The sequence below is a fragment of the Xenopus tropicalis genome, chromosome 7 (assembly GCF_000004195.4).
Source record: "Xenopus tropicalis strain Nigerian chromosome 7, UCB_Xtro_10.0, whole genome shotgun sequence".
Lineage (NCBI taxonomy): Eukaryota > Metazoa > Chordata > Amphibia > Anura > Pipidae > Xenopus > Xenopus tropicalis.
This window is the reverse complement of record NC_030683.2, coordinates 45,332,434-45,347,847: the sequence shown is the minus strand read 5'-3', so window position 1 is coordinate 45,347,847 and position 15,414 is coordinate 45,332,434. Positions and strand designations below refer to the sequence as shown.

The following is a 15,414-nucleotide window of genomic DNA, read 5'->3' as shown; positions in this document are numbered from 1 at the left end:
AAAATTCCAAACAAAATGTGAGCTTAATACATAAAAACTCACCTATTTTCTGTTCATTCTGATAAACACACTTTTAAAAATCCCTTAGGAATGAATAGAACATGGGTGAGCTTTTAGGTATTAAGTTGAACTCACATTTTGATAAATCTGACCCTTATTGTAGATACATTACATGAATTACCCCTTTAAATCAGTTTAGTCAGCCCTTAAATACCTAGTTATTTGTAATATCTATAAGCCTTTCCATATGTAGTACACAGTAAGACAATATAGGGCCTAGTTATCATGCAGTGTAAAAACAAACCACAATCTAATACACCACACATCACTTTCTAATCGGCAGGTATTGCTGTATAAAAAAAACTGTATATTGACATCCTGTAAAAGTTTTCTACATAAAATTCTGAGATAAAAACAGTACTTTCTTTAGAGGGGTTGTTCACCTTTAAGTTAACTTTTAGTATGATATAGAGAGTAATATTCTGAGGAAATTTGTAATTGGTCTTCATTTTTTATTATTTGTAGTTTTTTAGTTAATTAATTTTCAGTTCAGCAGCTCTCCAGTTAGTTTCATCAGTTATTTGGTTGCTAGGGTCCAAGTTACCTTAGCAAAAAGGGAGTGGTTTGGATGAGAGGCTGGTATATGAATGGGAGAGGGCCTAAGTAGAAAGGAAATTTACAAAAAGTAACAATAACAATAAAACTGTAGCCTCACAGAGCAATAGTTTTTGGCTGGCGGGGTCAGTGACCCCCATTTAAAAACTGCAAAGAGTTGCAAGAAGATGGCAAATAATTCAAAAACTAAAACAAATAAATAACGAAGACCAATTGAAAAGTTGCTTAGAATTGGCCATTCTATAACATACTAAAACTTAGCTTAAAGGTGAACCACCCCTTTGAATCACCGTTTTTTATGGTATTTTTTACCGCTGGAATTTACCTGACCCCTACATTTTTCCCACTTGAATAGTTTACACCAGTGCTGTCCAACTGGCGGCCCGCGGGCCGCATGTGGCCCACGACCCCCCTCTGTGTGGCCCCCCACCTGTCTGGCTGCTTTGATGGCTTACTCTTGTGTAAGCTTTAAATGGTATCAGTACTGTATTAACTGCCCCCCCCTGCATGGTTCTCACCTCAGATTCAGGCTGTAATCAGGCTGTATTGTTTAAATATGTAATCCCCTGTGTTGTTCACACCTTTTAATCTCTGCATTGTTCACCCCCTGCAGTGTTCACACCTCAGGCTCAGGCTGTAATCACCCCCATTGTTCCCCTGTTCACACCTCAGGAGCAGTAGAAACCCACAAATAATCCCTGCATACTACAAAAAGAACATATACTGAGGTGGTACTGCAATTAAAAAGTTTTTTAATATATAGTTATTGTGCAGACTGTAGGAGCAGTGCCAGCATTGTGTCACTGTAGGCTGCCTGTGTGTGCCATACAGTATGGCACACACAGGCAGAGTAGGGAAGGCTGAGTATGGCACACACAGGCAGAGTAGGGCAGGCAGAGTATGGCACACACAGGCCAAGTTTGGCACAAACCAGCCACGAATGCCACACACAGTGAAAGTATGGCACACGCAGGCAGGGTAGGGAAGGCAGAGTATGGCACTCACAGGCAGGGTAGGGAAGGCAGAGTATGGCACACACAGGCAGGGTAGGGCAGGCAGAGTATGGCACACACAGGCCAAGTATGGCACAAACCAGCCAAGAATGGCACACACAGTGAAAGTATGGCACGCAGGCAGGGTAGGGCAGGTAGAGTATGGCACACACAGGCAGGGTAGGGAAGGCAGAGTATGGCACACACAAAGGCAGGGTAGGGTAGGAAGAGTATGGCACACAGGCAGGGTAGGGCAGGCAGAGTATGGCAGGTTTTTGCTGTACTACAACCATTAATATGGGTATGGTCATGTGATAACATGGGTGTGGTTTCAAGTGGGTGCAGTTTCAAAAAGGGGAGTGGTCAAAACTGGCTTCCATTATCGGCCCTCCACCACATAGGTCGGAAAAATTCCGGCCCTCGGTACAACAGAAGTTGGACAGCACTGGTTTACACCATAAAAAAAGGTGATCAAGTGACATAATGTGAAAAACTACACAGCTTTATAAAATCGCATTCATTTCACGCTGCTATTTTTAAAATTTTCCTGCATTTATATTGGATAAAGTAAATATTCAAATCCTTTCCTATATTGCAGTAAAACAAAGGGCATGGGGAGACATATTTTTTAAACAAAATACACACAATATCTCAATTTTTACTGTAACATTTCTAGAACTAATATTTGTTCGCTGTAGTTTACAGTCATGGATTCTAAGTTTACTCTGTCGGTAAATCAATTTTATTTTAAAAGGCTAAAGCCCCATTAAGCACTTTCATCATGACTTTAATGGCCGTTTTCTAAAATGTCACATAGGCGGAAGCCAGATGAAAATCATTGCTGTGACCAGCAAAGCTGTTTTCTCATAACAGTTAAAATGGAATATTAGAATCTCTGCCTTAAGGTTATGACTAGGTACATCCCATATGGGAAGATTATTCTTCTCTAGTTTCTTGAGACAGAGATAAAATAATATTGCCAATGATATTTCTTCTTTACTATTAGATTTTGTCTATATAAAATTGGATTTTTTTAATGTTTTAAAAATATCTCTGTGGAGCTACTATTAGCCTACGTTTACAGGGATTACTGTCTTATGGTTTTAGAGGTTCTGATGAGTTTTGTAGTTATACAAATGTTGGAAGATGAAAATTACAATTTAAAATGGAAGTGACAGAACTTGAAAAAGCGAAAAATTATATCAAATTATGTTAAATGTAGATTTATTTGAGGCACTTTCCATTTTTGTACCTTCTATTGTGTTACAATGAGTTCCCATATTTAAATAAAATGTATAACTACAAAAAGAAGCATATAGGGGTGCGCTATCTATCATTGAAAGAAGAATCTTTTGTAAAAGGAAGAAAGTATTTCTTTCCATTAGTGATGAGCGAATTTGTCCCATTTCAAAGAAAAATTTGGTAAAATGGCAGGAAAATTTTTGAAACGGCGAAAAATCTGTGAAATGCATTTGTCGCGCACCTTTTTTGTCATCTGCATCTATTTTTGACTGCGCCTATTTTGCCGTGAACGCGCCTATTTTGACACGACCGAGCCCTATTTGACATGACTGTGATTTTTTTGTTGACGCACAACAAATTTTTCTGCGGCTCACTTTTGTGGAAGTTTCGCAAAACAAATCGCAAATAGCAAAATGCTGAAATTCGTTGCGAATCCATGTCAGGCGAAAAAATACGCTCATCGCTACTTTCCATTACTAAATAAAGTGAAATTTTATTGTGCTTATTCATAGTTTTTATTATTATATATATTTTTTGTTCTGTATTATACTATGCAGATAGCAAATTGGGAAGAAAACACATTTTTGTTTCTGAAATTTCCATTTTCCAGTTTAAAATACCCTATACATTTAAGCTTAACCACTAGGTTTGAAAGCACAGCAAGGGTAGTTGCTGAAAACCCCCAAATGAAGACCAATTTCATTCTTACTGAGGGGTCATCAATGACATGCTATATTATCAAACCTCAACTATTGACTTTTACCATTATATGGTCAGGGAAGTTTCACTCCTGAAATTTCTAGTTTCATATAATACCCTTAGTGGATCCACTTCTCAGGGCTGTACATGCTGCTGATCAAAAAACCCTTTACAATACTGATGAGCTTTAGGCTGATGCCAGACGTGGTGTAGGGCTGATATTTTCGGCAAGCGGAAAAACGCTTGGTGAAAATTCAGCCCTACGCCTGCTACTTGTGCCTGCACCGCGGGACTTTGCATTCTCTCACGTTTTCATGTGTATATCTGCTACATGTGCCTGCACCCGAGCGTATCTCATTCATTTGGGTGCAGGCACAAGTAGCAGGCATAGGGCTGAATTTTCACCAAGCGTTTTTCCGCTTGCCGAAAATATCAGCCCTACGCCACGTCTGGCATCAGCCTTAATAATGGGTTTAGATCAGACACTACCCTGACTTTGCTTAAAACCAAGTGGGTGAGCTTTAGTCACTAGATTTGGTTTCTTTTTTTTGCTGCTTTGCATATAAATAAGGAGAATGTCTCCTTACTCTTGTATATAATACTATATCTTATTCACAGCTGCTTTTCAAGCCACTTGACAGAAATTAAGTCAATTTTCAATTTGCAATCTTGAATAAGCTTGAAAAAATAGGTTATGTGCTAGGTGTTTTAACAGCTATATAATGTAAATTCAATTAATTTGCTGTCTAAATTAGCAATGGGAATATTATGACATAAATGTCAGTCTAACACTTTCTACCAGTTTTACTCTTTATTAGTGGAATTAATAAATTCATTTAATAACATGATTCAGCTTGGCAAATCTTTGTAGCGAATACTGTACATAAATGTGGGGGTGACTTCCAAGAAGAAGAGTTGGAGTGTGTGACCCATTCATTCTTTTTAACAGGCTGTGGCCAAACCAAAGACTCCCTGAGGGCCACTTATTCTAGGACAGTTAGGGGAAGCCATACAAGCTGGGACGAATGACTGTTTGCTCTGCTAGATATTCCTTGAAGCCCAGTCTGATGAATAATTTTGTCAAAAGTGTTTGTATTTGCTGCCCTACATATCTGTTGGGGCTAATATAGCCAAAAACAGTTTCCCTTTGTTAGATTTTGTTTTTTCTACCTCACAGTTTGTTTTAATTTTTACTTTTTTCAAATTGGACGCAGGCAGCAAAAAAAGACGTGGGCGACAAAAACAGACGCACATCAAACACCGTCTCGCAAATTTTACTGTAATTTCTCAAATTTTTCGGCGAAGCAAAACGCAGACAGATTTGCTCATCACTAAACATGAAGTCTAGATTCACAGGAGCCCACTTGGTTTGAAAATGACCTTGGTAAACGTTAGATTTGTTTTGTATTCACTTGGGCTGTCCACAATTTTTGAAACTGAAGGTTTAACATTGCTCATTAACATTTTTTTCCTTTTTGGTCTCCAACTCTTCCTGCATTTCCCCAGGGCCTCTTCTGATTTAACTGTGGCCCTGCGCTACAGCAAAACTGGAAAAATATTAATCTCAATAAAAACACTTGCTGTATTGCTTGTGTACAGACCTGGGTTGGATGTTTATATTTATATGATAAGCCAGCATTTAAGAATTAATTATTAGAAATTGCACAAGAAGGAAGCATACATAACAGTATACTAAACTAAGGACATATGCTATGTATTTGTATCATTGTAGGTCACTGGAGATGTTGACACATCAAAGTTGCAGCAACTTATGTCATATCATATTTTGCAAGGAGCGTTGCTATAAATGTAGCACCATACACACTGATGCATTATTTCCTTTAACCAGTAATTTCATTAGCTTTATAATATCATCAGAGCTCTGGGAGATTTTTTTTTTTTGTTTCACTTTTTTTTTTTTTAGCTTTACCTTGAACATACATGCATATTAACCAAACCCAACATACTTCTTCACTTAGCTTTTGTTTAAATATGTTTGTACTGCAACCAGACCACACGCATCTTCCCCTAGCTTTCCCCAAATATGTGTGTACTGGAAGCAGACCCTGCATTCTTTTTCCCTTAGCCTTCCTCTAAATATGTGTACAGTAACCAGACCCAACACTGCCATACACAGGAAAACATATTGCTCTTATTTGCAGATGTACTTCCTTTATACATACCGCATATATATACCTTATGGGGCCCATTTATCAAAGTCCGAATTTCAGACTTCTAAAAATCCGATACAAAAAATTTGTATTAAATGCGATATTTTCTGATGTGCGCTAAAAGCGTGAAAAATTCCCGTTGTAGACGTATGAAAATATGATCCAAAAATTCAGAAATTTTTGTATCTGAACGATCATAAACAGCGTGAAAATCTTTCAGACTTTGAACCTTCAGTGCATGATTTTGGAAGCCTCCCATAGGACTCAATGGCACTCTGCAGCTCCAACCCGGCCCAAGGAAAGTCTCCCATAGGGCTCAATGGCACTCTGCAGCTCCAACCTGGCCCAAGGAAAGTCTCCCATAGGGCTTAATGGCACTCTGCAGCTCCAACCTGGCCCAAGGAAAGTCTCCCATAGGGCTCAATGGCACTCTGCAGCTCCAACCCGGCCCAAGGAAAGTCTCCCATAGGGCTCAATGGCACTCTGCAGCTCCAACCTGGCCCAAGGAAAGTCTCCCATAGGGCTCAATGGCACTCTGCAGCTCCAACCTGGCCCAAGGAAAGTCTCCCATAGGGCTCAATGGCACTCTGCAGCTCCAACCTGGCCCAAGGAAAGTCTCCCATAGGGCTCAATGGCACTCTGCAGCTCCAACCTGGCCCAAGGAAAGTCTCCCATAGGGCTCAATGGCACTCTGCAGCTCCAACCCGGCCCAAGGAAAGTCTCCCATAGGGCTCAATGGCACTCTGCAGCTCCAACCTGGCCCAAGGAAAGTCTCCCATAGGGCTCAATGGCACCCTGCAGCTCCAACCTGGCCTAAGGAAAGTCACGATACTGAAGCTTGAATGAATCCGAAACTTTCGTTCTCATTGTGACAAATACGATTTTGTCGCACAAATTGTCACAAAGTATGAAAAAGTCGTGCAAATTAACGAAAAAAATCGCAGAAAATAAACAGTTGTAGAAATTAGAAAAAATTCTAATTTTTTTCTATTTGTAACCAATCATATATTGATAAATGGGCCCATATGTATTGTAATATCGTTGGTGATCTAAACTTCTATACTGCATCATGCTGTAAAATAAAATGTTTTGTGTTTTCATATGTTGTATCAATATGAAAGAATGCTTTTGGGAAAGCTTGTTCTTTGTCTGTGACCTACTTGAAATAAACAAACCACTTTTCTGTTTCCCTAGTGCCAAGAAGCTAATCACGGGTGCCATTATGAGTAATGACTTTTTAAGGCAGCTTGAGGCTTCACATGTCAGGTGTATGGTGGACTGTATGTATGAAAGAGTGTATAGTAAGTCACAGCTTGTTATTCAAGAGGGGGCAGCTGGAAACCATCTCTATGTCCTGGCAGGTGAGGAGTTGTTTTTTCATTTAACATTTTTTTTTTCAAATTCTATATTAAAATACTGCATTCTAATGGACTTATATTTAAGGATTCATGGGGATTTCTGTTTTCTATATAATTACAGCAAGCACAAATGCTTTCATTTCTTATCTCAGAGAATTGTCAAGTAGTGGTGCAACATGGATGCAGAAATCTTATTCTGACTTAGAAGTCATTGAATGTAATCTGTGGATGCCCCTGTCAGCTATCTGATCTGCTTTCCTATGCAAATATTCACTTCAAAACATCACAAAAATGAATCACTTTTATCCCCTTTTTAATCATTGGAATTGGCCACACAGACCATTGCCAACACAGGTACCACTACATCTTAAAATGACACTGACAATTTCATGCTTCCTACTATGTGGCAGTTAATTGAGAAAAGGCCTTTTCCAGAAATATATTTTACACTTATTTACATTTACCTGTGTATAAAAATGGGGTTCATACAAAACTGCCTTGCTAAACTGGTAGTGGAAGAACCTGACTGGCCTGCGCACATCTGCACGTCTTTGAATTCAATTGAAACACTGGTTTGAGCCAGGCCCAATCTGCAAATATCAGTGCCCAACCTCTTATATATAAATGGAAGTAAATCCCATCCAACAATCTTCCATCATCTAGTACAGTGCTGTCCAACTGGCGGCCCGCGACCCCCCTCTGTGTGGCCCCCCACCTGTCTGGCTGCTTTGATGGCTTACCTTTGTGTTAGCTTTAAATGGTATCAGTACTGTGATTAACTGCCCCCCCTGCATGGTTCACACCTCAGATTCAGGCTGTAATCCCCCTGTATTGTTTAAATATGTAATCCCCTGTGTTGTTCACACCTTTTAATCTCTGCATTGTTCACCCCCTGCAGTGTTCACACCTCAGGCTCAGGCTGTAATCACCCACATTGTTCCCCTGTTCACACCTCAGGAGCAGTAGAAACCCACAAATAATCCCTGCACACTACAAAAAGAACATATACTGAGGTGGTACTGCAATTAAAAAGTTTTTTAATATATAGTTATTGTGCAGACTGTAGGAGCAGTGCCAGCATTGTGTCACTGTAGGCTGCCTGTGTGTGCCATACACACAGGCATCATAGGGCAAGCAGAGTATGGCACACACAGGCAGAGTATGGCACAAACCAACCAAGAATGGCAAACACAGTGAAAGTATGGCACACGCAGGCAAGGTAGGGAAGGCAGAGTATGGCACACACAGGCCGGGTAGGGAAGGCAGAGTATGGCACACACAGGCAGGGTAGGGAAGGCAGAGTATGGCACACACAGGCAGGGTAGGGAAGGCAGAGTATGGCACACACAGGCCAAGTATGGCACAAACCAGCCAAGTATGGCACACAGGCAGGGTAGGGAAGGCAGAGTATGGCACACACAGGCAGGGTAGGGAAGGCAGAGTATGGCACACACAGGCAGGGTAGGGAAGGCAGAGTATGGCACACACAGGCCAAGTAAGGCACAAACCAGCCAAGTATGGCACACAGGCAGGGTAGGGAAGGCAGAGTATGGCACACACAGGCAGGGTAGGGAAGGCAGAGTATGGCACACACAGGCCAAGTATGGCACAAACCAGCCAAGTATGGCACACAGGCAGGGTAGGGAAGGCAGAGTATGGCACACACAGGCAGGGTAGGGCATGCAGAGTATGGCAGGTTTTTGCTGTACTACAACCATTAATATGGGTATGGTCATGTGATAACATGGGTGTGGTTTCAAGTGGGTGCGGTTTCAAAAAGGGGAGTGGTCAAAACTGGCTTCCATTATCGGCCCTCCACCACGTAGGTCGGAAAAATTCCGGCCCTCGGTACAACAGAAGTTGGACAGCACTGATCTAGTAGAAACCCTTCCCACAAGAGTAGATGGTAAGGGCTGTTTTGTAGCAAAGAAAGGACCAGCTTGAAATGGCATTCCAATTAAATGTTAAATAGGGAGATGTCTTCATTCTTTGGCCATACAGAATAGATTGTAAATTGCATAGTTAATCAGACATATTCTTGTTTGGTGGGCAAATGGGCCAATGCTTTGTTGTTGTTACTGCAAGCTCAGAAGTAATTATCATGTTGGCAAGACTTTTGCAGCTAATGCAATAAGTGCTATGAATGCAAGCGACTTTTCACATTATAAATTGTACGTGGGGCAGATCTTGGCAACCTCTTGCTTTTTGCTCTTAGCAAAGTTACTTACAATGGCTACTAAGGTCAATAATACATTACTGCTCCCTTCCAAACATAGATTGCCTCTTAAATCACAAGCAAATTCATTGGTAAAGGATACTGTTTCATGGCAAATCTGCCACTAATTAACATGTACCTTTTTAGGTAGTATGAATACATGATTTCCTAGTTATTCTTTTTCCTACCAGATGATTTGGAGTAAAACTATTATTTGTAGCACAATCAGTTAGCAATGGTGATCCTATAATATGCAAATGTTGTGGCTAGTTGCACCTCCCAATATGGGGTATAACAATATACCTGTCTAGTTATTTTCTACCTGATAGTGGCAGGTAGAAAAAGCATGGTGAAAATAACAAGACTATGTTTAGTATAGTATAAGACTATGTATTGTTTGTGAACACACATAAAATCTCACTAGCTGTGTACTGAGCCAGTAATGACCAAACAATTTTAAGAATGGATTCATTTATATGTATGCGGTGTATTATATGTGGTTCACACTGCATCACATAAAGCAAAGTAACATAAAGGAGATTTACCCAAAGAGATCATTACTGCAGTAGTTAGTGTACTAAACAATAAACATACAGTACTGTGCAAATTTAATGCAGAAAAAAAATAATTGTAATTAACAGGATTGTTTACTCTCTACAGATGGTTTGCTTGATGTTATTCAGAACAGCAGGTTGCTTGGGCAGATGCATCCTGGGACTGCTTTTGGAGAACTGGCCATTCTATATAACTGCAAAAGGACTGCTACTGTGAAAGGTATGAGTCTTGGTAGAAACACATATTCATAGTAAATACAGCAGTAAAAGCAATATATATTTTTAAATGCATTAGATATTAAGGATAACACCATGTCACTCATGTAATTACTTTTTCAGTTTCTCCATTGTTTTCATTGAAACAATGATATTACAAACTAATGAATCAAACATAATATAGAGGTCAATTAAGACACAGAATTTTGGAATAAATCATACACTGAAGTATTTATCCAGTTAGTCCTGTGATGCTCCAAAACACACGCAGCAAACCAGCTCATGATTTAAATGTCTTTCTTTTTTGTCTGATTAGCTGAGGCTCAGTCAGATCAAAGACTGATTGGCCAAATTGCTTGTTAGGAGGACGTACATATACAGAAATGTATGTATCATCAGCTTTATTCTGTCTACTCTGCACTCTGCCGCAGAAATAGGAACAAGTGCAATTAAAAATGTGCTTAGTAATATAAAGAAAAGTGCTCATATCAAATTGCTTTCCTATTTTGTGCTGCATTGCATTCTTAGAGTCATTTCATGTACTACATCTGAAAAACTGGCAAATTTGTTGTCTGAAAGGTTCATTAGTGAGACAGTCACAAAAATGGTTGTTTACAAAAAACAGTTGTATCAATTTTGGCAAAACATAGATTGTTTTAATGTTGAATATAAGTTTGTGGGGAAGGGAACTACAAATGGCCTACTCTTCTCTTACTGCCAGTGGCATTCATTAGGGAATCACGATCCATTATATCAAATATGTTGATCTCCAGAAGGTTTACTATGGAGCCCAATGAATCTCTTTAAAAGTCATAAAGAATCTTAGCACAGACTTATTCTGTGCCACCATGGAAACTTAAGGTTACTTTCCTCAAGTTCATTTGAAAGTTAATCCACTTCTGACAAATTACTATTTTTGCTAATTCAAGCCTTTAAGTCCCCTCTGTAGACTGATTGTAAAAGCAATGATTGTGTATTAAGTGAACAATCTAAGGTTGAGATAAAATATTCTGTATAGTTACATTTCAACAAAAAAAGCAGGTTCCTTGAGCAGATTTTTTCTATAAAAAACGTGGAAGGTCTTTGCAGTGCTTTACAATTTAATTCTATGGGAACCTTGCACAAAAACAAAAATATTCACAAAAAATATTCAATGCAACTGACAAATGATAAATACCCCAGACCTAAAAAATACTAGAAAAGCATAGACATTTTTCTTATGCACCAAGAAGAACCAAACTTTTTGATGCCTTTATCTTTTTACTTTTTCTTTACGACATGGAGATTTTTTTTATAGAATAGGATGGAGGTAATGCTTCATTTTGAGAAAAGTACATCCAGCTGTGTGAGCAGCTATGTCAGACTTATCCTAAGGCTGATGCCACACCAGGCGTAGGGATGATTTTTTCGGCAAGCGGAAAAACGCTTGCCGAAAATTCAGCCCTACGCCTGCTACTTGTGCCTGCACCCGAATGAATGGGATACGCTCGGGTGAAGGCACATGTAGCCGATATACGCACGAAAACGCGAGATAATGCAAAGTCTCGCGTTTTCGTGCGTATATCGGCTACATGTGCCTGCACCCGAGCGTATCCCATTCATTCGGGTGCAGGCACAAGTAGCAGGCGTAGGGCTGAATTTTCGGCAAGCGTTTTTCCGCTTGCCGAAAAAATCATCCCTACGCCTGGTGTGGCATCAGCCTTAGGATAAGTCTGACATAGCTGCTCACACAGCTGGATGTACTTTTCTCAAAATGAAGCATTACCTCCATCCTATTCTATAAGGGTAAATATATGGGTAAAAGCAATTAAAGTGAAATCTATGGAGAAACCAAAGTCTGGTTTTGTGAGACCTGCAACTATTAGAACAATGTAGAAACAGAGATCTAGACATTGGTGCAAATTTATAATGAAAGACAAGTATGAAAATATAAACTTTTTTAATGAAATGTGGATATTTTGAAGAGAAGTTGAGACTCGGGGGAAACAGGAAATGTTTTTTCTCTTTGGGGGACTGGGGCTGGGTTTTCTTTTGTGCAATGTGATACAGATATAGTAAAGGTAAATACTTGGGCTGGTTTTTTTTTTTAATACAATGTGAAGCATGATTTCTTAAGGTTTAAGGATTCTTTACCATCAACAAGGATATATGCTTGTATAGTAATCATAAAGTAAAAGGTTTTGTTTTATTTTTATAGAGACAAAAAAATTGTTTACTTGCATTTTAGAGCTTTCTGGTTATAGGATACTGAATAGGGATAAGTAAACTTAGATTCGTATTGAATTCAGTGAAAAAAAGTAGTTAACTAAAGTGCTTTTTGTTTTGCCCCCAAAAAACCCTCAAAAAACTGTATTCTCCTGCACAAAAGAGTGCGGTAAAAAAATATGGAAGAAAACCACCTATATACTCCAATGCATTTGGTGCAAGAAAAATGCAAGAAAAAACACCCACTGACTCCAAAACATTTGATGCAAGAAAAAACATCTCTTGACTCCAATGCATTTGGCATGAGGAAAAAAATGCAGCAAAATATGTCCATGGACTAAAATGCATTTAGCAAAATTTTCAATTTTTTCGTAGTTTGTCAATTTTTTTGGGCAATTGAAATGGGGCAGTTTTGCTTATCAATAATAATAAATCCCACCCATACACTACATCATTGAATAGTTTTAAAATCTTCTATCTAGAATGCTCCCTTTCCCCTTTCATTCTTCTCTTCCCTGCATCATAACAACAGTTTCTTGTCATATTCTTCTTCCTCACTCTCTCCCATGAGATTGAATTTGTGACTCCCTACTCCCTCAAAAGGCATCAGATTATTCAGCGAGTGAATTGAGATATCTCAGAAGCTTTAATGTCTGTGTGTCATAAATATAGCAGTTGCTTAAGGGAAAAATACTCAACTCAACAGGTAGTTTGGTAAATCAGTGTGCAGTGTGCCGTACATGCTGAGTGATTTTTTAATGAAAGCATTCAAACTGACAGTCAAAATAAATGAGCACAATAGGTACTTCTCACCTATGATAAAATGTGTCTGCAATGAGTCTTTAGGGGCCGTGAGAAATTAGCCTGATTAGAGATGCTGTGCAAATTACAAAGATTTGATATACAATCTTGAATAAGTAATTTAAGAAGTATTGTGGCAGGGCTGGCTTTTGAAAGAATGAAAGTGACAGGCAGGTTATAAAGACAAAAATGTATGAATAGAGATTGGTACTCTACAGTGAACACACTGAAATAAACAGACTTGATAGATATAGATGGATAGATAGATAAGACTTCAGCTGGTACATTCGCTATAAGTAGCTAGAGCAACAAGTTCAATATCTACTGTAAATTACATTTTCATCCTTTTACCGTTTTCGAAGGAAAATCACACTAAAATAATCCTATACGAGCATATATAAGAGCATATTTTCATTTTAAGGAGAGAAAGCTTTAGAGTAAAATCAGTACAGATATGACAAATCCTTCAGATTTGAAGAACTGAAGATGCTGCATTGTATCCAAGAGTGAAATAAAAGCAGGGCAAAGGTATGGTTCTCATGACATGACCACATTGCTGCAATAAAGGATTGTGAGGATGACATTTCACAGCCCAGCTATTGTTAACTAGGGCAGAAAAACATATAAGAACATCTTAGAATTAATGGAGCTGAGCAGCTTGCTAAGGATGAAAGAACATGGAGATAGCAAGGATAATATTTCTGCACAGAAAACCACAGTTGCAATTCCTCTGAACTGGAGAAATAAGCACCACTTAATGGATAAAGTGATAGTAAAGAACTATTTAGCCCTGAATCCAATACATTTGAACAGACCACACTTCTCATATCAAAGTTGAAAGCAAATTACAAAGGCTGGATTTACTTAATTATACTTGGTTCATTCTTATTCCCATTTGCTAAGAATAAACAGATCAAGCAAATTTTCATTCAGTGCCATTCACAGCATCATGAAATATGTAAGCCTTTCACTCAACACAGGGCCATTTAAGCCAGTGGTTTAATATAAATAAGTATATTTGGTCATACTGCTTCATAAATAAACTTAAAGTATGCTGTGAAACTCTTATTAAAATTTCAGATGCAGAAAGGAAACAGACTTAAAATGGAGTCTCAAGGGTACATCAAGTCTATTTTTGACTGTCCCTGCTAGTATATAACAAACAAATAAAACATGAATACATTTGAAGTCATTATCAGACTGCAGGATTGTAGGGGGGAGTTAAAATCCCTAAAGGTGACTAAAAACAATCATTTGTGGCTAAAGATGTCAGTGTCCTTCACCAAGTGCAATGTATTTGCCAATTTTTGTCTCTTTGTTACTAAGCAAATGATATAGCAAATTATTGCTGCTGTATAACATATTTAAGTATCTAATCTGGTTTTCAAATAGAGCAAAATAATGGATTTGGAAATGAGGTTTTATGCAGTATAAAATTTGTATTCGCGTGGCATGATTTGATTGGATTAGTACATATGAATTCACAGTGAAGGACTTGATTGGATTAGCACATAATAGCACAATGATGTTGATTGGACACTTTTGGGCCAAATTCATTTGTATGGTAGATAGTATTTAAAATTTGTCTGTACTTGAAAGGACCTAATGAGGACTGAAACAACATTTTTTGTACAATGCAGTGCAGACTCCCTTTATTTTAATGCAATCCGACTCCTGTTGATTCAGCTCAAATAAGCAGTGGAAACTCACCTCGCCTACTTATATTCTGAGCACTTTGTGTCATTCAAATTCTTTTTCTTTCCTCAGTTGTTAGGTTTTAAACTGAACTCTTAAATAAACTTAAATCAAAATGCAGTTTGCACTTACACAATATAGAATGATCACATTAGTGACTAAATGATGATTTTGTAGTGTTATTTGTCAGTTTTACTCTGCCACTATGTAAAGTTAGTTTATTTGCATCTTAGCACCATGTGATTATTGTGTAAGTGACTCTGATTGTGCATTTCTCCTTTCTACCGCAGTCTTCATGATATTATAATCAGAAGATTCATTCCAACTTTCCACTCCTAGATTAATTGTTTGCAAGTGCCATACCAGATCTTGTTGTTCGATAGAATGGCATTTTATGATATGAAGCACAAAGTGGTGCCTAATTCTAAATAATTACTAACAATGCAACAAATTCAGACTACTAGAGTTTCTAGAGTGCTATCATAGAAATAGTAATTCACTTTTAAAGGAAAACTATACCCCCTAACAATGTAGGTTTCTCTAAAAATCATCATCATCTAAATAAACTATTCTCATAAAAATACAATATTTTAGTGGTATGTGGTATTCTAAATCGAAAATTGCCATTTAAAGCCGCCGCACTGGGCTCAT

At 38.4% G+C, this 15,414-nt stretch overlaps 1 protein-coding gene across 1 annotated transcript in view; it reads left to right on the top strand.

Moving 5' to 3' along the window:
* Positions 1-15,414, top strand: part of LOC100498055 (cGMP-dependent protein kinase 2) — a 91,060-nt gene that overhangs the window by 22,336 nt on the left and 53,310 nt on the right. The window contains exons 3-4 of the mRNA XM_002935769.5: positions 6,914-7,080; positions 9,953-10,066. Of these exons, the coding sequence (XP_002935815.2) occupies positions 6,914-7,080; positions 9,953-10,066 (281 nt within the window). The remainder of the gene's footprint in view (positions 1-6,913; positions 7,081-9,952; positions 10,067-15,414) is intronic.